This window comes from Hyalella azteca, unplaced genomic scaffold (genome assembly GCF_000764305.2).
Source record: "Hyalella azteca isolate HAZT.00-mixed unplaced genomic scaffold, Hazt_2.0.2 contig4411, whole genome shotgun sequence".
NCBI classification, from domain to species: domain Eukaryota; kingdom Metazoa; phylum Arthropoda; class Malacostraca; order Amphipoda; family Hyalellidae; genus Hyalella; species Hyalella azteca.
Genome location: NW_025934628.1, coordinates 132,328 through 157,112, shown reverse-complemented (window position 1 = coordinate 157,112; position 24,785 = coordinate 132,328). Strand labels below are relative to the sequence as shown.

Sequence of the window (24,785 nt, the reverse complement as noted above, 5' to 3'; positions counted from 1 at the left end):
AAAAATTAACTTCAAAGCTGAATGAATTTCATTGTGGATGCCGAGGTTATGAAGTTTCTTTTGATGAGTCTGAGCAGTAATTTTCTTGAATGCTTCCGTAGATCGTCTGGCATGTTGGCGTATAGCATAGGCGTCGAGGGTGGAAAATGAACGTCCAACTTGTAGTTCACTCTCGGCCGCCAAATCAGTAAAAAATTTTAGAGGCATGGGACTTCCGCCTAAATTTTTTTAATTCCATGGGACATGCCTAAATGTAGGCATGTCCCATGAATAGGAAACCACATTGGTCCCCCAATACAACTTTGCACCACAATATAATCTATAAATTATATAAAAAATATTAAATAAATATCGCTCAATTAAGGAACTGTTCTATTTGAAAACCCATTATTCACTAGAATTTGTTTACACAATCTGAGTTCTGTTTTCAAATCACTCTCAGATGTGCAGGCCTTGAATGCTCTTTGTATGAGAGCGCGCACTGTGTTGGTTTTATAGCGCTGCGGGCATTCACTTTTTTTGTTAAGCACTTTCCCGACATCGGTAGATTTTTGGTAAACATTAGTGACAAAGGAATTATCTTCAATTTGCACTAATATATCTAGGAATGGTAATTTGTGATTTTGTCCAATTTCATGGGTAAAAGTCAAGACTGATTCATGTTCCAAAGCTCTTCGCAGTTTAATCAAGTGCTCTTTGTCTCAAATGACAACAAAAATGTCATCTACGTATCTGCAGTAAAGCTCAGGCTTGATCGGTTGACCAATATGACACGAATTTCGTGTCATATTAGTCAACCATTTTAAAATCGGTTCTTTTTTTAGGTACAAAGATACTCTCCCTGTGCATATGCGAGCGTCCCTAGTTTATAAATATAGTTGTGCACGATGTGCATCTGCGTATGTCGGGATGACGTCTCGCAATCTTTATTCTCGGGTCGCAGAACATAGGGGCAGGAGTTGTAGAACTGGTAACTTACTGTCGCGCCCACCTCATTCGGCTGTTCGGGTTCACGCCGAACAGTGCGATGTTCCAGTTTCTGACAGTGACTTCAAAGTTTTAGCTTCCAGTTCCTTTGAAATTGTAAATAGGTAGGTTTTGCAGCTTAGGATTTTCGTTGTATTCTTGACTTGTACTAATCACTGATTTATCTGTGTTCTAGAACTTTCAAACTGACGATGGAGCTGGACTCCGAAACGTTTTCTTTAAAGATACTATGAATTTGTGTGGAGTTTTCTTTGCTATTAAGTTTTTACATCATACTAGTATATGACAACAAAGCCAGAAAAGCTGTAGGCCAATTTAAAAAAAATTGTAACTCAAAAGTGGAAAGTTGAGGAGGTAAAGCAAAATAACTCTACTATTGACCTGGGCAGTCAAATAAATCATCTTAATTAGTCTTTTTATTTTTTTTTCAATGGGGTTTACAAAGAAAAAGATCAGAATCCTAAAAATTATAGAATATTTTGATTTATTTTATTGGTATCAGAAACACAAAAGATTGTGAAGATAAAATTATCATAATATATCCTAAACTAATAAATCAAAATAATTGAATTTTTATTGTATAGTAATTTGATTGCAGAATGCAGATTCTAACCAATATGTAAAAAGATTTCTAATGAAATTGTCAATTGTTTGAGTATATTCATTGATATTACGTACAGTTTCATAATACCCATTTTGAAGTGCATTCATAAAATTGTAATATGATATACAAAGTGAAGCAAGCAGAAAATATATAACTAATTTTGTTACCAGTTGAGTCGCAGTGCAGTTTCAGTGTCTGCAGGAAGGATCTCATTCCATTGCAGGGCTGAGGCTGTTGAAAGTCTTGCCAAAGGATTTAAGAGGAATGGAATTTACCCTGGAGACCATCACCTTCAAGAGACAACTGGATGTGTTCCTGGGCACAATCTCCCACCATCTGACCCTGTTCTGCTATCAGTCACCAATCAAGGGCTAGAAACAAACCACTGCATCAAGCATCAGTTGGCCCAAGTTACACCACTTTTGATGCACAGTCATCAAAGGTGGTGCTCCAGCATGGCTTGGGACTGCTGGACTGTCCAGAACACATACTAAGGATACTAAGTGTGCATGCAGGATGCTAAGGATGCCGGGCCACCAGCTTTGCACAGGAGTTTTGTTTGATCAGTTTTGTGTTGAAACATGTAGTGTTGGGAACTTTCATGCTCAGTTCATTTGTAATTGACTGATCTAGGACCAAATTTTTTGTTCGATATCCTATGGATGGCAATATTGGTGACCCACCCACTCATAGTCATAGGGAAGGTCGTAAAAATTTTTTGTTTGCTGCTATGCAAGTGAGTGAGGCTGAGTGCTGAGTGGCAACTTATATATAGTATGTCATTTACAGTAATTGATCTGATTAACTGTCTCTTCAATTTGTTTACAGACAGTTTGAACTACTGAATTTTTTATAACCTTTATGATTTATAATGATACCCACATCTTCTGAAAATATTTTTCGCATACTTGTCGCAACAGACAATCACCTGGGATATGCTGAGAAGGATGCAGAAAGAGGTAATTGGTGATTTTGAATTACTATAAAGGATGTTTATGGTTCATCAAAATGTACATTTTGATTCAGTTATTTAGTCTTAATGTGTTGCTAAAAATGAGGAACAGATATTTTAGTTGGTTTTGCATTCTATTTCTATTGAAAATAACATTACAAATCAATGTAAATGTCTAAATACTGTAGGAGATTTCATCTTCATTTAACTGCATCATTATACATTGCAAATTAATCTTTATTTAAAATTTAAAATGTTATAAATAAATTAATTCTTTCATCTCCCTTCATTCAACAGGTGGTGATAGTTTCAACACTTTCAGAGAGGTACTGGAGTTGGCTGTGGAGCAGAATGTTGATTTTGTGTTGCTTGGTGGAGATCTGTTCCATGACAACAAGCCCTCCACTCAGTGCCTTGTCAAGTGCATGGAGCTTCTCAAAACTTATTCATTTGGCGACAAGTATGTATATTGCAATTTTACATTGTATTAATAATGAAGAAAATTTCCAATAATAAATTAAATTTCTGAGGTCAGAAAAAAGTTTTATTCTTGAAATGAGTAATTACGCTTTTATGAAATAAGGTGAATGAAATGAGATGATTTTTCTGGGCTCCTTATCAAGAAACTAGTTTTAATTTTTCTAAATCTGACTTGCCTTCTACAGGATGCTTTTCATTTGGGAAAAAATGTATGTAAAAGATGAAATCAAATACAGTCCCTTAGTAGTATCATGCATGCAATCTTGTTTTTCTGCCTGCTTCATCTTGGTGCTAATTTATTCTATGTTTTCAGATCAGTTGAATTTGAGCTTGTGAGTGATCCTGCTGAAAATTTCCCTCATCTAAGAGAGCCTATGGTGAATTTCCACAACCCTAACTTGAATGTTGGCATCCCAGTGTTCTCCATCCATGGAAATCACGACGACCCTGTTGGTATGATGACTTTCTTATTATACTAGTTCTTTTTAATGTTTTTTTCTCCAGAAGTTACATTTTTAAATGATTTATAAGTGGCCATTTCCTTCATCATCCTTTAGGGCTGCATACCCAGTGTATAATGTCTGTCATAGTTAGATTGCACTCTGTTGCATTACTTAAGATTGTGAGTACCAATTAAGACTAACACTTTCTCTTATGTTTATGTTTCTCTGTTTTTGAATGGGAATGCTTTATACTAATTTTTTATCATTTTTAGTGCATTTTCTCATTTATGGAAAAAATTGCATTATTGTGCTTGCCATATCTGTCTGTCTGTCCGTCCGTCTGTCTGTCTGTCCGTCTGTCTGCCTGTCCATCCGTGACTTCACATTTTTGTCTATGAGAAAAGGCACTCTCTGTCACTCACGGCAGTGAGTACTGAGTTATATTTTTTATTTTTCCAGAAGTTACATTTTTAAATGGTATATAAGTGGCCATTTTCTCCACCATCCTTTAGTGCTGCATACCCAGTGTATAATATCTATCATAGGGTAGTTAGATTGCAGTGTATTGCCTTACTGACAATTTTGTGTAATTAAGATTGTAACACTTTCTCTCGTGTATATGTTTCTCTCTGTTTGAATGGGAATGCTAGAAAAACTGTGGTGACAATTATGGCATTCTATGATCTCTTGTTTCTTGCAGTTTGTTTTCTCAATTTGTCTACTTACAAGCATTTTCAAGATGACTTATGACACAGATATTGAGAAAGACTTGAGGGAAGCATTTTGAGGCTGGCTGTTAGTAAAGCGTGCCAAACTGCCAGTTGTTAGCTGCAGCTAAAAACATAATTAATTATGCTGCTAAAAAGATAATTTAATTATGATTAAAGGCAAACAGTTATCTGTTCACAGTGCTGTAATGGTTTTCAAAGTGTAAATATTTCATCCATAGCTTAAAATTCTAAAACTCTGCCCAAGCAAAATTCGCTCTAGCCTTTGGTTTTGGATTTCATCTCCTATGAAAAATTATATTTTTCTTTCTCTCGTTATGCATTTTTTTCAGATGTCATTCTACTTTTTGGGTAGTGTTTGAGTGACACTTAATACTATTATGGTTAGCATAAATACTGCTGCATTAAATGTAATATATTTTCTTATTAAATATTTTTCTTAATTTAATATATTATTCTCATCTTATTCATATTTATTCTGTTTATTATGAATATGTTCAGGAGTAAATATGTTGGCCATCTCCTGGTAAGCAGTTATTATCATCATTTTAACTCGTGCATTTTGCATGGCTTGAATAAAGTTGGAGATATTTTCAAAGATATTGCACTGAAGACAAAGTTTTTTTGTCTTACATTCTCAATATTGTACTACTGAAGACAAAGTTTTTTTGTCTTATATTCTCAATGCAAATAATTGTACAGTTCAATGTCACTTCTGTTTTCTTATATTTCTTTCAGTGCCATGGAGTAGGAAAATTTTCATTATTATACATATAAGATGATATTATGCAAGTTAATGAACAAACAAAATCTAACATTTGGTGTTACTGTGCAGGTTTGGGACACTTTTGTGCCCTGGACATGATATCCACTGCAGGACTTGTTAACTATTTTGGAAGAGCAAACAATCTTCAGGAGATAAACATTTCGCCGCTTCTGTTAGTGAAGGGTAAAGCTAAACTTGCTCTGTACGGGCTGTCGGCCGTCAAGGATGACAGGCTCTTCAGACTCTTCCGAGAAGAAAAGGTGATATTTAAATTTTGTTTGGCCCATGACTTGAAAGTTTTTATTTCCCTTTGGGGTCTCTAACATTTTTGTATCATGGCGATTAAATATGTAGAATACACATTTATTTCGTAGTCGCTTTTCTAAACAGACTGTTTGTGAGATCTAATTAGCTATTCAGTATATTAGAAATAGGTTAAGCATTCTGTATCTATAATGCCTGTAGAAATTTCAGAATGAATTAACATCAAAATACACAGCTTGTTGAAGATCCAAGTCTCTTACCTTATATACTTATTTTATCAATATTTGCCGCTGTGCATTGTTATTGATATACTCCTCAAATCACATTATAAACATGACATTTACCTTCTGCAATAAATTCTAATTTAACTAAAAACTTAAAAGCAAAGAAAACTCCACAAAAATTCATAGTATCTTTAAAGAAAACGTTTCAGAGTCTAGCTCCATCGTCAGTTCGAAAATTCTAGAATTTTTGTGGAGTTTTCTTTGCTTTTAAGTTTTTAGTGAATTTGCGATTAAAGCAAACAAGTGACATTATTACTTATATACGTTCAAAATTCTAATTTATGTTACTAATTCAGGTTCGTATGCTGCGTCCCCGCGAGTTCCCCGACGACTGGTACAACGTGCTGGTGCTGCACCAGAACCATGTCGAGCGTCCGCCTTATAACTACATCAGAGAGGAGTTCCTTGATGGCTTCCTGGACCTGGTCATCTGGGGGCACGAGCACGAGTGTAAAATCCTGCCGCGCGAGTCTGCGCAGCAGTATCATGTGATGCAGCCAGGTCATGCCACAGCCTTTATTCTGCTAAATCCTGGTGAAATGTTGTCGAAAATGGAAATATTTGCTTATCAGACTTCAGCTTTTATTGCATTACTTGATTTACTTCCATGCATTTGGATGAATGCCAAATCCGGGTGAAAGGTTGTCGAAAATGGAAATATTTGCCTATTTTTGGCGTGGATTATTTCGTATTAAACCCTTGCAAAGAATTTTAGGCTCTGAGCTTGAATGAAATTTTACCAACATTTAAAATTTCTGTATGAAGTCTGCTGCTTTGCATATGCTCTTACATTCTTGATTTTTTTGATGTCAAATAAAATATTACTTAGAAAAAGAGTCTTCTAGGATACAAATTTTATATATAACTGAGTTGAACTGTTAACCAAACCCTATTCCCAATTCAGTGCTTCATTTTCATTCTGTTCATATTATGCTAAAACGTTATAAATGATTTCAAGCACAAATGAATTACATTGAATTTTTGGATGAGCATCTGGTATGTACTTTTGATTTACTTCCTTTGATCTACAATCTTGATGTCATGAGCGAGCTAATATGAAGAAAGTTATGCGCATGTACGGAAAAGTTAAAAATAATGAAGCGTAATACATACACGCAGGCAGCTCGGTAGCCACGTCGCTGTGTGAGGGGGAGGCTGTTCAAAAGCACGTGGCGCTCCTAGAAATAAATGAGGAAAACTGCATTAAACCTACAGCCTTGCCACTCAAGACTGTGCGGCCATTCGTTTTTAAGGTAAAAATTGTTATATAATATGCTTCAAAAGAGATGTTTCATCGCACATTAGCACAAAAAAATGTAACTAAGTACTCACTGCAGTGAGTGACAGAGAGCGCATTTTCTCGTCGGCGAAAACGTGAAGTCACGGACAGACAGACTGACATGACGAGCACAATAGGGCATTTTTTCCCACATTAGCACAAAAAAATGTAACTAAGTACTCACTGCTGTGAGTGACAGAGCGCGCATTTTCTCGTCGGCGAAAACGTAAAGTCACGGACAGACAGACTGACATGACGAGCACAATAGGGCATTTTTTCCATAAACGACTAAAATGAGAAAATGCGCAAAAAATACTAGTATGTCAAGATGTACTGCTTTGAATTTTTATTAGGTTGTAAGCCACAACTCAGTTCATGACGAGAACATACGCTGTCTTCATTCTAAAGAGAAAAACTGCAAAGAAAATTAAAAATTATCTTGTATATGTAATGATATAAATAAGATGCCCAGTATGACACTCTACAGACTGTGAGCCTAGCTGACAACGTGCCTATGGATGTGAGAACTACTGATCAAGTGAGAGCTTCGCTGGTGGAAGAATTTCTCGAGAAGACCGTGAAGGAAATGATCACAGAGTCGCTTGAGCAGTTGACCGGTCAGACTTGCTAGAGTGGCTTCTCTTCGTCCTATACATAGAACTAGTTTTTAGAAATTATTTCCTTTGGTAACAAATTTTTTTAACAAGTTTGGCATATAATTCTTCTTTTTTTTAGCTCAATGAGGGCTCAAAAATTTTTATTTTATAAGTTCTTGTCATTTAAGAAGGGATAATTTCTTTTTTTTTATATACATAGATTCATTGATTCTTAAATTTTTGTGAATTAATTTAATATGTTGAGAAAGTGATGAAGAATTTGTTATAAATCGCTGTTCTCTGATGCGTTGATAGCCTCTTGTTCACTCTGATATTCTCGCTCAGGACACCCCCGGCAGCCTAAGAAGCCTCTGATCAGACTCAGGGTGGACTACACAGACGAACGAGACCTCATCAACGTCATCAGATTTGGACACAGGTTGCTTATACTCTCTTTTCTGACCCTTGGTTCCTCATATTATGTCTATTTTATTATGTCTTTGCTATTAGATTATACAGACGAACGAGACCTCATCAACGTCATCAGATTTGGCCACAGGTTGCTTATGCTCTCTTTTCTGTTCCTTGGTTCCTCATATTATGTCTATTTTATTATGTCTTTGCTATTAGATTATACAAACGAACGAGACCTAATCAATGTCATCAGATCTGGGCACAGGTGGCCACAGGACTTGCTTTCTTCCTATTTTGTTTATTTTGTAAAGTGTTTACTGACCAGACTGTGTCCTTTCTCATTAGCTATACAAGCAAATCTCTTCTGGATGCATGACAGTTCAACTCTTGAATTGAGAGTTGATAGCGTGAGCATCCATGCGAACAAGAATCTGGCCATTAAAATAGTCTTTTCGGTGTATTTACTCTATTCTACTGAACACAAACATAATTTTCTCGCTGGGGTAACAAATTCAAAAGAAAAACATAATTTTTTATTGTTTTTCTCAATTTCCTGCTTTGAATATTCTATGCCCATGCCGATAGTTCAGTCCTCCCTTGTTGACCGAGAGAAACATAGTATTTTATATGTCTTTGGATTACCGGATATTAGTTTGCATTCTTTTATACCATGTAAATTTTAAAAACTGTTGAGCGTTCTAGTGAAGCAAGCACTTTAAAGGTCGTTTCAATTTATGTAATGTAGTAATTCAAACCTTTATAACCTAAGTTCATTAATATACTTTAATTCCTCATATACCTATTTGTTCCGTTATCATATTTTCTAATGTTTTTTGTGATACAAAACTTATCCTGAACAATCATTGAGCTCAATGCCAAACATGTAAAAATTTCATATTAGTGTCAAAGTTGAAGGCTTATTCAAATATTTTTGTTCGCCATTTCATAATGCATGTAGTTAAGAGTTTTGTGTTGTTTGTTCATAATAAAAACTAAATTGTCTGTTCTTTAGGTTTGAAGAAGAAGTTGCCAACGCCTACGAGATCCTGTTGTTCCGCAAGGCACGCAAGACCGAGAAAGCCTGCAAGGAAGGCATCGACAACGAAGCCATGGACGCCGTCTTTCTCGAAGACGTGAGTTACCTTTTGATTCTTGCACAGGGGCTGGATTATCAAAACCTCGTAACTTTTTGTACTTACGACAAAAAAGTTCTGTGGTACGTAAATACACCCTAATTTTGGCATTATCAAAACTTTCGTACGCAAGTCATAGCTAAAAGCCTAAATTTTTTTCCCGCGCAAATTTTTCCCGCGCAAATGTTTTTATAATACCACCGCTAGTATTACGTTGTCATAGCAACGCCACTCGTACGTCGATTTTGCGTACTTACGAAGTTATGATAATACGGCCCCTGCAGGGGCCTATACTTTCAAAACTCGCTAAGTGAACGTAAGTACTTACGCTCTATTTTCTTGTCTATGATTGGTGGATTTTGCTTGAAAGGCCGTCAATGATTGGCTGATGAACTTACGATCTCTTAACTTTTTTTGAAAGTATAGGCCCAGATGTCATGTGATGAAACTAGCATTAATGCCCCAGGAAAGAAGCAACTAAGCATCACGTTTGTTAATAAAAAAGGTAACTTCTTTTAGAGGATTCTGAGTTTTGATACATTTTTTGAGGTATCAAAAAAGACCTTTTTTTATACCAATGAGTCTTGGAGGATTACGAGTTTTGAGCTTATACTCGGCATTTAGAGGAAAGGGTTGAAAGGAGATTTATCCTTCAGAAATACTGTTGTATTTGAGACTTAGCGCTGACTGAACGTCTTCAAAGCGACATGTTGCTCCCTGATACAGCGACAGAACAGAAACATATCTTTATCACAATTGTTTCTCAATATTTCCTTCAGAAATTTAAGAAATGTCGACAAGCTTTTATCTTTTTGATTAATTATTGATGTATAGAACAATTCAACTGCATGGTTGTTCAGTTTCTCCCTTTTTTCAGTTGTAACTTTTTTATGCTACAAAATAATAGCCTCTCTAAGGAAATCCCTCAAAATAAATCAGAATCTCTCAACGAATAGTATTGTGCAAAAAATGTATATAATGTTTCACTGGATATTTATTATCTTTCAAAAGAAATCTTGCAAAATATTTATCGTGAAGCAGTAAGAAACAGTAATGAGACTAGAATAGCATCGTCCCTCTGGTGTGAGGTATTTTTAGCGCATTTTCTCATTTATGGAAAAAATGCACTATTGTGCTCGCCATGTCCGTCCGTTGGTCTGTCTGTCTGTCCGTCCGTGACCTCAAGTTTTCGTCGCCGAGAAAAGGCGCTCTCTGTCACTCACTGCAGTGAGTCCTGAGTTATATATTTTTTGCATATTATTATATGTGAGCAGGTGGGCGAGAGCAAAGTTGAAGGCTTGGTGCGGCAGTATTTCCTGGAGCTAACATTATTATATGTGAGCAGGTGGGCGAGAGCAAAGTTGAAGACTTGGTGCGGCAGTATTTCCTGGAGCTGTCAAGCGACAGCTCGCAGCAGCTGCAACTCCTGACTGAACGCGGCCTGTCCGAAGCCTTCTCCAGCTTTGTCGAGAAAGATGACAAAGAAGCCATTGCTGAAATTTTCAAGTAATATACATTATTATTATTTATAGTTAACGAGATGATTGGGGAGATACGTTTTTCATCTTCAGCTTCACCAGTTTTTATTACATGTAAATTCATCTTTCTTATACTTAATTGGTGTGTTTAGAGAACTAAGGTATTTAATACGGAATTTATAGCTAAGACATACTTATCACATAAAACACAGTTCTATCCACGTTTGTCTTCAAGTTCAATCTATTGCTTTTTCTACGCTTGTCACACTTCAGAATCCTCTACTCAAGATTTAGTAGTTTATGGTTGTTGGTGACGTGTAGTGTGTTAATTATTGATGTACGTCAAAGAAATAACGTATTCTTCCATTCCATCTTGTTTTGTTCTATCTTTCTCAAGTCAGTATATGCATTTAAATCCAAATTATTGACTTCATAATTTAATTCAGAATCTTCACTTTGCACCGTAAACTTCAATGGTTGAATTAACTCCCAAACTAGTGTTTGTTGTTTGGCGGCTTCTTTATTGAATTGTTTATTATTTATTGGCTTGTGAATTTTTTTTATGCCGGTCACGTGACAGCTTTCTTTCGGTAGTATTATTTGGTATTTATTATCATCGTATCTTTCAAATTATCTTTAGGTATTTATCATCAAAAATATTGCTATTTCTCATTCAAAAATACTGACAGAAATATTGCAGAGGCGTTTGTTCGTTGTCTTGAGCTCAATTTTCTGTCATATTTTGTCTTATTCTTATAGATTTCAAATCGCTCTTAATTGATATTCTACATATAATTTATGGCTCTTTTGAGACCAAATGTAATTCTTTCGGCCTCTCACCACCCGACAGACAACGAAGGCAATTCTTTCAGACCTCTCTTAATCGAATACTGCTGGAAATTTTTTTGCTTTGATGCCTTTAGATCACTTCAAACTTAGCTAGTTGGTCTTTCAACGCGAACTCTCACGGTTTCTCTTGAGCTTCGTGTATCTTTCTTTCTGTACGTGATTTATCGCATTCCCGTGTGATGGTGACAAATTGTTCTTGGACGGATTTGATTATCATTTTATTATGAATCCACATACGTTTCGCATTCACCAAAACATTCCATAAATGGGCATCAGATAGTTCCAGCAAAACGATTACTTGGTCTGCATTAAATGCCGTGACATGAGTTAAAGTGACTATAGCTCCTTCAGGTTGAGTTTAGCAAGAGATTATTTTTTGGGTTAAAATTTTACATGGGTCTAGTTAACAGTTAAAAAATTAAAACTTTCGTTTTGTATTTTTGCATTACATATATTTTCGAGGAAGGTTTAGTATATATACCGAAATTTGATTGTTTCAGCCACCAAGTGGAACGAACAATGGCCAAGCTGTCCGCCATTGAGGACGTGAACGAGGACAACTTTGAGTGGCACTTGAGTGGCCTACTGGCCGAGAGGCTGGCGCGTCGGGACAACGAGGCCCAGGAGGCTGCTGAGGTGAGGACAACTTGAGTGGCCTACTGGCCGAGAGGCTGGCGCGTCGGGACAACGAGGCGCAGGAGGCTGCTGAGGTGAGGACAACTTGAGTGGCCTACTGGCCGAGAGGCTGGCGCGTCGAGACAACGAGGCGCAGGAGGCTGCTGAGGTGAGGACAACTTGAGTGGCCTACTGGCCGAGAGGCTGGCGCGTCGAGACAACGAGGCGCAGGAGGCTGCTGAGGTGAGGACAACTTTGAGTGGCATTCGATGTTTCTAACTGAACGAGTTCTTGAAATTATAAAATCACACAAAAAATTTGACAGAAGTCGCACACTAAAAGCAATGCTTTTGAACAAAAATGATAATACATTTTTATTTATGTTATTTTAATGATTTATGTACAAACAAATTTGAAGCCTTTAATAGCGAATCTCGTTCATACTTGCCATGCTGAGTAATATGCAAGCTATCAGTGCGAGCTTAAATAATTGTCAAGCTTTTTAACATCCATTCATGCTCTCGTAACTAAACGTATTGCATTGAAATGTGCCTCCGTGCTACCCTGCATTTACTGCCTCAACATTTACTGCCTCTACACTGCCCACATTTACTGCCTCTACACTGCCCTCATTTACTGCCTCAACATTTACTGCCTCTACACTGCCCTCATTTACTGCCTCAACATTTACTGCCTCAATATTTACTGCCTCAACACTGCTACCCTCATTTACTGCCTCAACATTTACTGCCTCAACACTGCCCTCATTTACTGCCTCAACACTTATGCTCAGGGAAGTTCCCCGAAGCACCTTTAGAACTGACAACCTTAGACAATACCTAATCGAGTGTAACCTGCTGCCAGATATCTAGCACGGCACCTTGACAGAGGTCAGAAAAGACCCACACCTCCGACAAGACGTCATATTCGCGTCATCATATTACTGGTTGAGATGAAATAGCAGAAGACGGATAGAACCTGCGCCTTGGAAATAAAGAAGCATACACCCTAGACCAGATGGATCAGGCTACGAGCCTGAAACCAACGAAGAAGCCTGCCGACCCTGCAAAACGAATATTGGACCTTCGGCGCGAAATAGACGACACTGATCTGAAGCGCTAGAAACCTCTCCCTACTACTACCCTCATTTACTGCCTCAACACTACCCACATTTACCGGCAGGCGGAGGCGGTGCTCGGGGCAGCCAGCCGCCGTCGCGCGCCCACCAGAGGATCGCGCGACGATGACGACGATGAAGACGACGTCGCGGAGTGCAGCAGCGGCGACGACGACCATTACAGCGCCCCTCCTCGGGGCAGGGGACGAGGGGGCGCCCGAGGGGCCCGCGCCCCCCGTGCCAGCAGGGGTACGAGGGGCGCCAGGGGTACGAGGGGCGCCCGGGGGCGGGGCGCCGCCCCCGTGCAGAGTAGCTCCTCATCGTGGTGAGTGCTGAGGGCTGGCGTCGTGAGTGACACTATATATTTTAGTATGCGTATTGACGCTTAATATAAATTAATTCCATAGTGCGTAATGAAACATAATAAACATTTGTTGTTAAAGAATTAGTTGCCCGCTGTACACGCATTGACCTCGGAAGTAACATATATTATTATATTATATTATATTATATTATATTATATTATGTTATATTATACTATATTATATTATATTAACAATTATGTTGCTACCGTTTACATGTTTGCCGTGCAGCACATATTAAACATTTATTAACTTGTGAAAAAATTAAATGATTCTCTTTCAATTGGTGTAGAAATTATTTATTTTGAATTTAAATTTAAATAAATACGAATTTATTGATTGGGCCCATCATTTAGAAGAAGCCTTTATAATTTGCCTCATTAATCAATTTTATAATGTATCAGCGGAACACAGCTTCCATAAATTCGTGACTAACTCGATCATTACTATGTTTAATCATTATATTTTATCCATGTTATGCACGGTTTAATAAATTTTCCTGATATTGACGTTTTCACTTCGGTAGGAACACTCGAAGTCCAAACGTCAGCTCCAGCTTCAGCAGCTCTGCGGTAAATATTAATTTCCCAACTATGTAGATAATTTATTAATTCTATTCTGTATATTATTATTGACTCAAACATGTGAATTTTTCTGAAGCTTGATCGATCACGCTAGTTTTTCACCTATATCAATTATTGCGTACAGATAAACTTAGTTCTTGCTTCCTTAGCGATCACGCTAGTTTTTCACCTATATCAATTATTGCGTACAGATAAACTTAGTTCTTGCTTCTTTAGGTTCTCACTCTGCAACAGTTCATAGTTACAGCCTTTTTAGAATTTTTGACACCTATCGCGTGCTAGCCAAGATAATGCGTGTGTAATTGGATTAATATCAATGAAATCTTCGTATGTTTGTTGTTCTCAGTTGGGCTGCGGTGACGGGCTATGTACCCAAATGAATGGTTCTGATTTTTCGCACGTAGAATGAAGAAAATAAACAATTTCTTTCTGGATAATATTAGGATTGTTCCCAATATTATACAAGCAAGAGCTATCAAGCAAGCAAGCATTCTTAAACGGTTTGTGTAGTATTTGGCTCGTTTGATGTCCATCAATTGCCACACATTTTCCAATTGTCAATCATTTTGAGGTATAAAAGTTCTAGCATACTTAAATAGAGCAACATTATTGAAATAAGGGATAATCATCCGAATGTCAAACCATGAGCTTGACAATACATATTGTATTCATTATTATTTCCTCATTTCAGAGTAAAAACAATGAGCTTACCCATGAGTAAAAACCATGAGCTTGACAATACATCTTGTATTCATTATTATTTCCTCATTTCAGAGCAAAGCGCCAGCCAGTTCGTCTAGAGGCAGGAGGGGTGTCGCATACGACGACGATTCTGACTAAGAATTCAAGACGTTCCTATCATTCCAACATCTTAATGTATGACGCTATATGATGATCAAGTTTGTCTGCACTCATTTAGCTAACGCAACTAATGTCTCATTGTCTGTGATATAGAAATTACGAGTCATCCTTTAATTGATGGTTTCCTGCATTGATCTCCGCGTTGCTTAGAGCCGTGATGAGAAATTTATGTATTATGAATACATCATTGCCATAATTTGCCATACCATCATTGCCATATGAATACATCATTGCCATAATTTGCCATACCATCATTGCCATATGAATACATCATTGCATGCCTCGCCATATTTGACTTGATCGCCTTCTCAAATTATCCCTGTATGTTTTTTTGAGCTGGTCTCAGTTTACTAACCGCACTTTGTACGTCCTATGTGGCATATACTGACAATTATTCTATGTAATGAATCCAACAATAGCTCCGTGAAAAACGTTGCTTAAGGTTTTTATTACCGAGTCACATCTTTATTTGCAGCTCATGGTTATCTTAAATCTTATCTTCTGCCCATTAGCAGGAAATGAACACTTACAACTTTAAGTGTTTGTACAATCAAAATATTGCTATTCAATAAACAGTAACAACAAATTACTTTATTTTCCTCCCTGGATTGGATTCGTCGTATCTAAAATTCGCTTATAATTCTACTCGTTGGAGTCTTTGAAAGTTCATTGAATAATTAATTAATCGGGATTTTGTTCGTGTACCGTTTAATGTAATCGCTACAATTTCTTGGACGAGTATATGAAGGTTAAATGAAAAGTTGCAACTCTAATCTTATTTTATTTTAACCTTCAGCGGTGTAAGTTCATTCTAATGTCTTAATATTTCACGACAAGAGAGGTTGTGCAGTGCGTGCCTCAGCAGTTTGAGGCATCACCATCACCACCTTAGGACCACCGAACATCTCCATGATCTGCTCCAGGTCCTTGCCTTTGGTCTCCTTCACGATGCACGCAGAGAACACGAGCGCCGCCATGCAAATGGTCGCGTACATCCAATATGCGCCGAAATCCAAGATAACAATCTGGCCGCAGGATAAATAAATTAATAAATGGATACCTATCATATGTCACCTATAGTGTCTTTCTTATTATCAAAAATTGATATCATATGTCGTCTATAGTGTCTTTCTTATTATCAAACGATTGGCTGGTGACTGGCCGATTGATTAATCCAACATGTTAAATTTAAACGAAGAAACGAAAATTAATTGTTAGGAAAATCGCAACGAAATCTCTTATTATTTCATAGAACTTCAAATTCATTTGAATTCAGTGTATGAGATAATGAAAACTGGAAGCAAAAACTGGTGTGAAGCCAGAAAATCCGATGACAATCGCCGAAATCCAAGATGACAATCTAGATGCAGGATAAATAAATGAATAAATATATATCATATGTCATCTATAGTGTCTGTCTTATTATCAAACGATTGACTCGCGCCTGGCCGATTGATAAATCCGACATGTTATGTTTAAACGAAGAAACGAAAATTATTTGTTAGGAAAATCGCAATGAAATCTTCAAATACATTTGAGTTCTGTGTATGAGATGATGAGAGTTGGAAGCAAAAACTGGTGTGAAGTCAGAAAATTGAATGAAATTATTCTAACTATTATATCAACGTGCAATTATCGTACAATTGGCCGTTAAAATTTAGTGCCTCGATTGGTCAGTTTAAAACACGTATCCTTCAGTAACGTGAAAAAGTCGAATGTTTCATTATTAATAAATTCAACGCACTTATTGTAAGTGATAGTCGTTTTTAGTTACTTAGTCTCAGTGCAGTAGAGTGCGTTGACTTCCTCCTTGAGTTTTGAATCTTTTAGTGTTGAATCATGAATAATTTGATTCATGATGAATCATGAATATTTGACATAAATAACATGAATAAATAATGAATAGTGAATAATTAATTGGCACCTCACCTGAATATATTCGAAAGTGACGGTGACGACGAAGCTGAAGAACCAGTTCGCGGCCGTCACCATCGAGGAGGCTAACTCTCGGGTCTCCGAAGAGAAGAGCTCTCCTGTTTGTGGAATAATATAATATTTTATTACACAGGAGAATCTAATTATTCTAATATAATATAATATTCTCCTGAAGTGAAATAATAATATAATAAAATGACGTAATTAATGCGCGGGTTTTGGACTAATCTTACCCGGTGCAAGCGTGTACATAGCAGAGCTGTGAGAACTTTTATGAATGCCGCTCATGATGGTAATTTTGAGAATTTCTGTTTAATGATTTAGAATAGAAAGAAATATAGCGGTTTCGGCTTTCATTAGGCCGTAGGCCTGCTACCGTTTCTCTACAGCGCAGAAGATTCACAGCTTGTTGCGGTCTCGAACATGCAAATCACTGCTCCAATTCTGCTGTGCTTAACCGCCCGGCCTCCTTGCCGATTCTGACCAGAAACTGGCGCACAGAGCTGGGATCGAACCCGCGCCTCTCTGCGCCAATCTTGGTACTCTGTGAACTCTAAACACTGGGCCACCCTGCCCCCAATTATGGACAATTTACTATTTGGGATCAACATTTGCTATGTAATTTATTGAATTATTAAATTACGCACATATTTCCCACCATGCCCCAAATTAAGTTGTAATCTCTATCATGTAATGAGAATATCGTAATCCCAGGCACTTATCACGCATATGGATTCAAACGACACACTGATGTAGAAATTAGCACCAATAATAATAGTGTAGTCGCGTGCACAAAAAGGTGTCTGGTTCAAACGAAGCCATCATCTCCAAATTAACAAAAAAATATGAACCATCATAAAACTCTCAGTCAGCGTTGATTTTTTTTAAATAAATTTATCAAACCATGAAACTTGTTATGATGTACGTATGTAGGCCACAATCAAATCTTTTCGCTATTTTCTTTGTCTATGGTCGGATCTGGCAAGTTTTCTTACTGCAAATCACATCCCGTACCTCATCACTGACTTCCCAAGCGTACAACCTATTCCCTCACCCATCATCAGCCAGGGCACGGGCGCGAAGCCGATTGCGAAGCCGAACATGAAGACTACGAGAGCCAACAGCGGCAGCCAGGGAATTGTCTCCAACGTCCATTTTTCTGCGTAGTCCAACTGGTAGAAGAAGTAGCCCAGGCCAACTGGAAGAGAGAATAATTTTTCAATAACTCACAACTATATCATGACCGTAAGGGCAACATATCTTGATGAACTAAAGAAGTGTTTCGTAATGAACTGAAAACGATGCTTGTGTAAAATTTGCTTTGAAGCCTTCCATTTGGAGATAAGAAGGTAATGGCTAATAACAACTCTGTTACCTCCGTTATGAGTAAATCGACAGTAACTTAATTATTAAGGACCTCTTTATTTAACTTTAATTGTTAAATTCCACTGTCGAACTTTACAATTAAGAAACTATTTATACAAAATAAAGATAACTTTTAGGATGTACTGACCATGAGAGATGCACATCATGCCAGCAGAGATGCTGAGCAAGACTTTACGTCCAATTTTGTCGATGACGATGGAGCTTAAGAACGTCCCCAAGATGAACACGATGCCGACGATGACCGAGCTCAGGGACTCGGGTATGTCTGTTCCGGCACTCTAAAAATGCAATATACAGTGCATTTAAAACGTATTGGTATTGACAGACACACACTAGAGTGTCACGGCGTAAACGAAAAATGTTTAGTCTATGCTGAAAATTCTGGCAATATAAAAACCTTGCAAAAAGGTGCATCTCAAGTGTTAGAGGTTCTGAACGCTTTCCTTTCATTAAATGTTGCAATCGTTGCTATATCATACTGTCAATGATTTCATTTGCATTCGTCACTCTGAGATATTATTCCAACGCAGTAACTCGCTGCAAATATAATTAAGCATAGTGGATTTTTATTCGTAATAAACTTGTTCTGTAACTGCATCACTCACGAATTGAAAGGACAATATTCGTTCATGAAAACGCAGATGAAAAGATTGAAATTCAGGAGAAACTGGATGAGGAACAATTCCGCGGCAGACTGCAGCCATGCAAAATACTGTGCCAATTTTCTACCGTTGATTCATAGGCAATCGTGCTTACTTTGAATATGGTTGATAAGTTGAATAGCACGGCGTTGGCCCCCGAGAACTGCTGGAAGAACATGAGCGTGACCGACACCATGAAGGGGCGCGCGAGGTGGGGCGTGAGGAAGAGCTCCGTGAAGTGAACCTGCTTGGTGTTGCGCTCGTGGAGGGCGAGGCGCATGTTGCGCAGTTCTGACTGGACGGGGTAGTTGGGACCTGTCGTACCGGACAAATAATCGTTCACGCTTCACTTAGTTAATAAATGGGATCACTAGTCGCGGCAAAAGAAACCGCATTCGTTTGATTATTTCATTTATTGGGACCCGCGATCCCAGCAAAATAAATGGGATCATTTGTCGCGGCAAAAGAAAGCGCAGTCGTTTGATTTTTTTATTTATTGGGACCTGCGATCCCAGCAAAATAAATGGGATCATTTGTCGCGGCAAAAGAAACCGCACTCGTTTGATTATTTTAATTATTGGGACCTGCGATCCAAGCAAATAAAATTTTACACGTTTCATTTACTTTATTACTCGGACCGGGGTACAGAGCAAAAGAAACCACCGTCGTTTCGGTTATTTGGACCTGTTGCCGCAGCAAAAAAGACCACACTCTTTAATTATTTGATTATCTTGGAATGCGGTTTCACCCCAAGAAACCGTACTCATTTCATTCATACAATAATTTTGATACTCAGTAGTACGCGAATCCCATCCAATGTAAGCAAAATCTGGCGATTTACATAAGAACCTTTTCCAGTCTGTTCATCATCACTGGACGCCATTTCATACCTCAAAATTTGAAACGAACGATATTGTGTAACGATAACAAGCTCATTATTGCAAACACGAGAATTATAGAATCGTAAAAATAGTCGAAAAAACATTAATTAGGCACTTGCTAATTTTAAACCAAGATAAATATTTCATACGCCAAAATTTTATTCGACTCTTCAAGGCGAGCACCTCTTAGGAACTTGAGAGATTCAAGAGCCTCCTGGTCTCTGCCTTTACTGAGCAGGTAGACCGGCGACTCTTTATTGAAGAACATGGCTACCGTGAACAGCAGCGGTATCGAGATGCACAGGAACGCCAAGTAATACCAGTCCAAGATGATGCCGAACGAGTAGGCTACCAGGAAACCAGCGTTCACCATCAACTGGAAGCCTGAGCCTATCGAGAGAATTAAGAGTTTTAATAAACGTTAATATAATCAGTATTAAACTCAAATGGCTTTTTTCTATTACATTTGAGAAGGAAGTCTTAAGATTGACTTCTTGATGATATTGACATCATCTCTTATTATTTTTAAAGTATTTTCTCATTTATGGAATGGATTTGGATTTTCTCATCTCCCTCTTGTGCTCGTCATATCCGTCCGTCTGTCTGCCCGTCCGTGACTTCACGTTTTCGTCGACGAGAAAATGCGCTCTCTGTCACTCACTGCAGTGAGTACTGAGTTATATTTTTTTGAAACATATTAAAGTAATCACCTGATATTTCATAAAGCATAGCATCAAAAATCAAACTTTTTTCCATGTGTGTGCTGAATCGCATCGCATTTTGAGAATATTGCGAATCTCTTAATTCAAAATTAACGAGTAAATTGAAGGCAGGCAGTCCCACCCAGTGTTCCTCTGATGTCGGACGAAGCTATCTCCCCGATGTACGTGTTGACGCTCACACACGTCAGGCCGACGAAGACTCCGGTGCCGATCCGGCCAGCCAGCAGCATTGGGAAGTTCACTGCTAGAGCTGCAGGGCATATAACAAGGCACCGTGAAGTTCACTGCCAGAGCTGCAGGGCATATAACAAGGCACCGTGAAGTTCACTGCCAGAGCTGCAGGACATATAACAAGGCACCGTGAAGTTCACTGCCAGAGCTGCAGGACATATAACAAGGCACCGTGAAGTTCACTGCCAGAGCTGCAGGACACACCAGGCCCCGGGGTTCTGTGTTGAAGATGAAGTTAAACAGTTCTTTCTTTATTTCACGCTGGGTTACTGGATTTTCCGTGTTTTTACTGGAATTTTCCGTTCACTAAAAATGATTAGAAAGCAGAGAAGTCAGTTTGAATACGGGATTCTTAAATTTCAGATATTTTCTTTAGCCCGAGCAACTTCATCGTAACCTGAAAGTTGCATTATGTATCAAAATCAAGTGTAAGCGACTAATAATTATTATTCGACAAGCAGCCTAAACCGTTCCTTATCTTAAATTAATACTTATTTATTTCTGTGAATGCTGCAGTGTCGATTACTATTCCGGTTGCTTAACACTTTATTTTTTTAATAATAGTAGAGTAAGATATTAAACAGCGTAATAATTCACATAGTTGCCAAATTGAAAACTAGCAAAAAGTTTAAATTATTGCAACTTTTATAGTTATTAGTTCATGACAATTTTAGATAACATAAAAAGTTCATCACCAATCAGAAGCCATCCAATAACGGCCGGTACGAGTGACAAGAGCATTGTCCCTCTCCTGCCGAAGACGTTGAGGGCAGTTCCTCCCATGAGTCCTCCCCATAGCGCCCCCAGACTCACGACGGACGACACCCACGCCATCTGCCGCTTCCTGAGGAAGAACGTGTCGTCGAAGAGGTGGATCCCTTCAGTAGCGTTGAACGTCGTGGAGTTCATTCTTGAGGTGAGCTGGAGACCCGCAGGCGATGAGTACCCCAAGATGGCGCCCACCTCCACGGCGCCAATACAAGCTGAAGGATGATGGAACTTTATTTTATTTTTATTTTTTTGCAAAAAAATATGAGGTGGTCACAATCGCATTTTCAAATCAACTATCAATCAGGATAGTGTGAATTTGTTTTTACTAAAATATGAGGTTGTATTATATACTCATTCTACAATTCATCATTAAGGATGATATGAATTATTTTTCATCACAGTATGGGATGGTTAAATTTGCCTTGCCATTAATCAGTCAGGATGACGTGAATTAATTTCCATCATATTTACTTTAACATTTATCAATCTGGCATGTAAATTAAAAATGTTTTGAGAACGCGTATCTTCCGAAGGGTATATACTTCGCGGACACTTAGGTTACAATTTATGTGTGGTCGACAATACAAGTGAATTTTGCAGTCAAATTCAGCAGTAGCGATTAAATCTCCAAAATATTTTAATTATTCCGGTAGCAGTTCAATAATAAGTATTAAAACTTAGCAACTTTCCGCTTGTTGATAATTATGCTCTAATTGTCCACCATTGATATCTATCGCCTACGGTTTCATCTGCTGGTATGGGCGTTCAGTGTGAGAAACCTTTTGTCTGCTGTTATGATGTCATCCTTCTTTTCAGCATAGTTTTATGCTTATTTACTCCTAAAAGGAGAGAATAAAGTTTCAACAAATTGCGAACAGAGCGATAAATTGAATTTGCTATATGTTGTGAATCATTGCTGAAACTTAAAAATTAAAATTATTGAGACAAGTAAAATTGCTATTTTAGGCTTGGGAACTTCGATGCTTCCAGGATACCTTGTTGCATATTCTTCGTTATGACTATTTTTTATATATGTTACCAATATAATTAAGAAACAAACTAGGTATTTCTGCTGCCGGCTACCATTATAATTCCTTTTGAAAGTGTTTTTATGGGCGTTTATAACATGGGTATCCCGTTTATTGCAAAAACATTATGATTCGTTCCATTATGTAATTATAAAATCTACATAATATTTGGACCATAATTAAGGTACTTGCCTGATATTGCAGCGACGAATTGAGGCATCCGGGCAGCTCTGTAGGCAGCCAGAGACTCTCTTCTCTCTACGTCGTCATCCATGTTGGGCTGCTGTACAATCTATGTGTCTATGACTTTAATATGCTGCGCGTATAATCACGTAAACTGGATTTGCTGTACGAACACATGAAACGTTTCTTCTTGAACTGCAATGAGAATGCATATAGTTGCTTATTGGTGTTCGAGTACATTCATGTCATTATTGATTTGTACAGTTACCTTCATTGTTATTGTGCATGCAACTGAAATTTAATTTGCGACTTGAGCTTCCATATCTTTTGCATTGTCAATTAAAAGCGAATAACGAACAGTCAATTGAAAACTAATATATTTTCCTAGGACATAGACATTAATAAAATTTGTTGTTCGACACTCTTCGTCAGTCGTACGATTGTCCTCACATCTACGATAAATGCTGTGCACTTCCTGGTTCGTTTTTTTATTGCACTTCATTACTGTATATATACTTCGCTATATGCTGCGGCTAGTTCAAGGTAAGTTGTTGTAGAGAGAGAGCCTTAACTGTTTGGAGTCTTTTTCTTAAAAAATATTGCTTTTAAGTTTAGAAAAGCATATAAAATGAATGAATTTATTTTCAAACTATATTGAAAGTGCAAAATATTTTGAAGAAAATACATTGTAATAAAGGTTGGAAAATGTATTCATTGACTTAAATTCACTTTCATACATGAATGGTGCACCTGAGACTCGGCGCCAGCCGTCAGTGCTGAGGGACCAGCAAGAAGAAGCTGACCTTGAGGCACACGTTGTAAGCTCCAGCCATCACTGTACAGTTTAAGCGACTACGGGGCAAAGATTGTTGTTGCTTAAGTACTTATATTATTAGTCTGCTTACATCGCAAGTTCACAAGGAACCTAAAAGCAAAGAAAAGGCCAAGAAAATTCACCATATCGATATTGAAAACGTTTTCAATATCGATATGGTGAATTTTCTTGGCGTTTTCTTTGCTTTTAGGATCCTTGTTGTTGCTTGACTCGGGTCGAAAACGAGTTTGTAGTTAGGTGTGTCGCCGGAATATAATGCCATATTTTTCTGATTATAAAATGACCATACACACACGCTATGTACATTTGTAAAATCAGCCTGATTTCTTGCGAAACACAATTATCGTAGATTATTATGTTAAATACGATCTTTCAATCGCAAAATTTACCTTCACCAATTTCAATACATATTTTCTGCAATCTTAGATTCGTTGTTGGAAGCCATTGTTACGATGATAAGACGTTTTTGACTACGAATATCCATACCAGCACTATTCCTTATCGATGTACCTATGTAATTTAACACAAAGCCCCCTAGCAATCTTTTACGCATCCCCACATCCAAATCGAGTCCGTAAAACTTCGCACCTTGATGGAAGCACTTTTAATCAATATATGAACGGATGCATGGCTTTTTCGAGAAATTAAGCAGTCAGGAGTTGCACAGATGCTAACATATTCACTTGGAGCGCCTCAGTTGGCAGCCACCTAGTTTACAGTGCACGCGAGCAATGCACATGTCTTTTAACGGCAACTTTGTTTTTCTAATGTTATAATTGTTGCTTTTGTTATTATATTCCGAAATATATATTGAATTTTACGATGCACCCAAAACTCTCCTTCATATATGGAAACTGATATCTATCCTATTTCTAAACTACATGCTATAAAACCATTAAGTAGTTCCTTACGAATTCTTTAGCGTGATATTTAAATGCACCATCGTGAGAATTTAATTAAAGTAGAGAATTTTATGTACTGCACACAACTGCATGCGGTCCTCGTGCGGACAGAACTGGCTGTCTCTGAGAGACTGAGACACTGCGTATAGTTGTGCTTCCTCGAGAGGGCGGAGCGTCATTCCACGGTAGACTACCTTAGTCTACCTATACAGTAAGGACATTGTTGTGGGGTTTCCTACTCGCTGGCATGGGCTATTCAGCTCATAAGGTAACATTTTCGTATTTATACGACCATTGAGGAGACTTGACGTGCGCCAATTGTTTTTTTTTACTTCTTGGTACAAACTTTTGCACTTGTACAATCTTTTCTACTGGTACAAACTTTCTTTATAGTACAAAATGACTTATTTGTACAAATTTTCATTTTGAAAGTTATTTGGTTTAGTTTTTCTTATTTTGCTGCTTCTGAGGGAG

At 37.8% G+C, this 24,785-nt stretch overlaps 2 protein-coding genes across 2 annotated transcripts; one reads left to right on the top strand and one right to left on the bottom strand.

The window, feature by feature from the left end:
* The first annotated feature begins 1,751 nt into the window (after positions 1-1,751).
* On the top strand, positions 1,752-15,569 carry LOC108676159 (double-strand break repair protein MRE11). The gene is made up of 14 exons (XM_018164205.2): positions 1,752-2,550; positions 2,841-3,003; positions 3,337-3,476; positions 5,030-5,220; positions 5,805-6,009; positions 6,628-6,761; positions 7,275-7,404; positions 7,729-7,822; positions 8,810-8,930; positions 10,276-10,436; positions 11,758-11,893; positions 13,055-13,314; positions 13,878-13,923; positions 14,710-15,569. Exons 1-14 carry the CDS (start codon positions 2,463-2,465, stop codon positions 14,773-14,775), a joined length of 1,935 nt encoding a protein of 644 aa, XP_018019694.1. The 5' UTR covers positions 1,752-2,462; the 3' UTR covers positions 14,776-15,569.
* Positions 15,570-22,840, bottom strand: LOC108676160 (facilitated trehalose transporter Tret1). Its single transcript, XM_018164206.2, has 9 exons — positions 22,584-22,840; positions 21,288-21,575; positions 20,483-20,611; positions 19,823-20,029; positions 18,874-19,073; positions 18,245-18,395; positions 17,786-17,929; positions 16,726-16,829; positions 15,570-15,821 (listed from the first exon to the last, which is right to left on the bottom strand). The coding sequence occupies exons 1-9, from the start codon at positions 22,663-22,665 to the stop codon at positions 15,624-15,626; spliced, it is 1,503 nt and encodes a 500-aa protein (XP_018019695.1). The 5' UTR covers positions 22,666-22,840; the 3' UTR covers positions 15,570-15,623.
* Between the last annotated feature and the right edge of the window lie 1,945 nt (positions 22,841-24,785).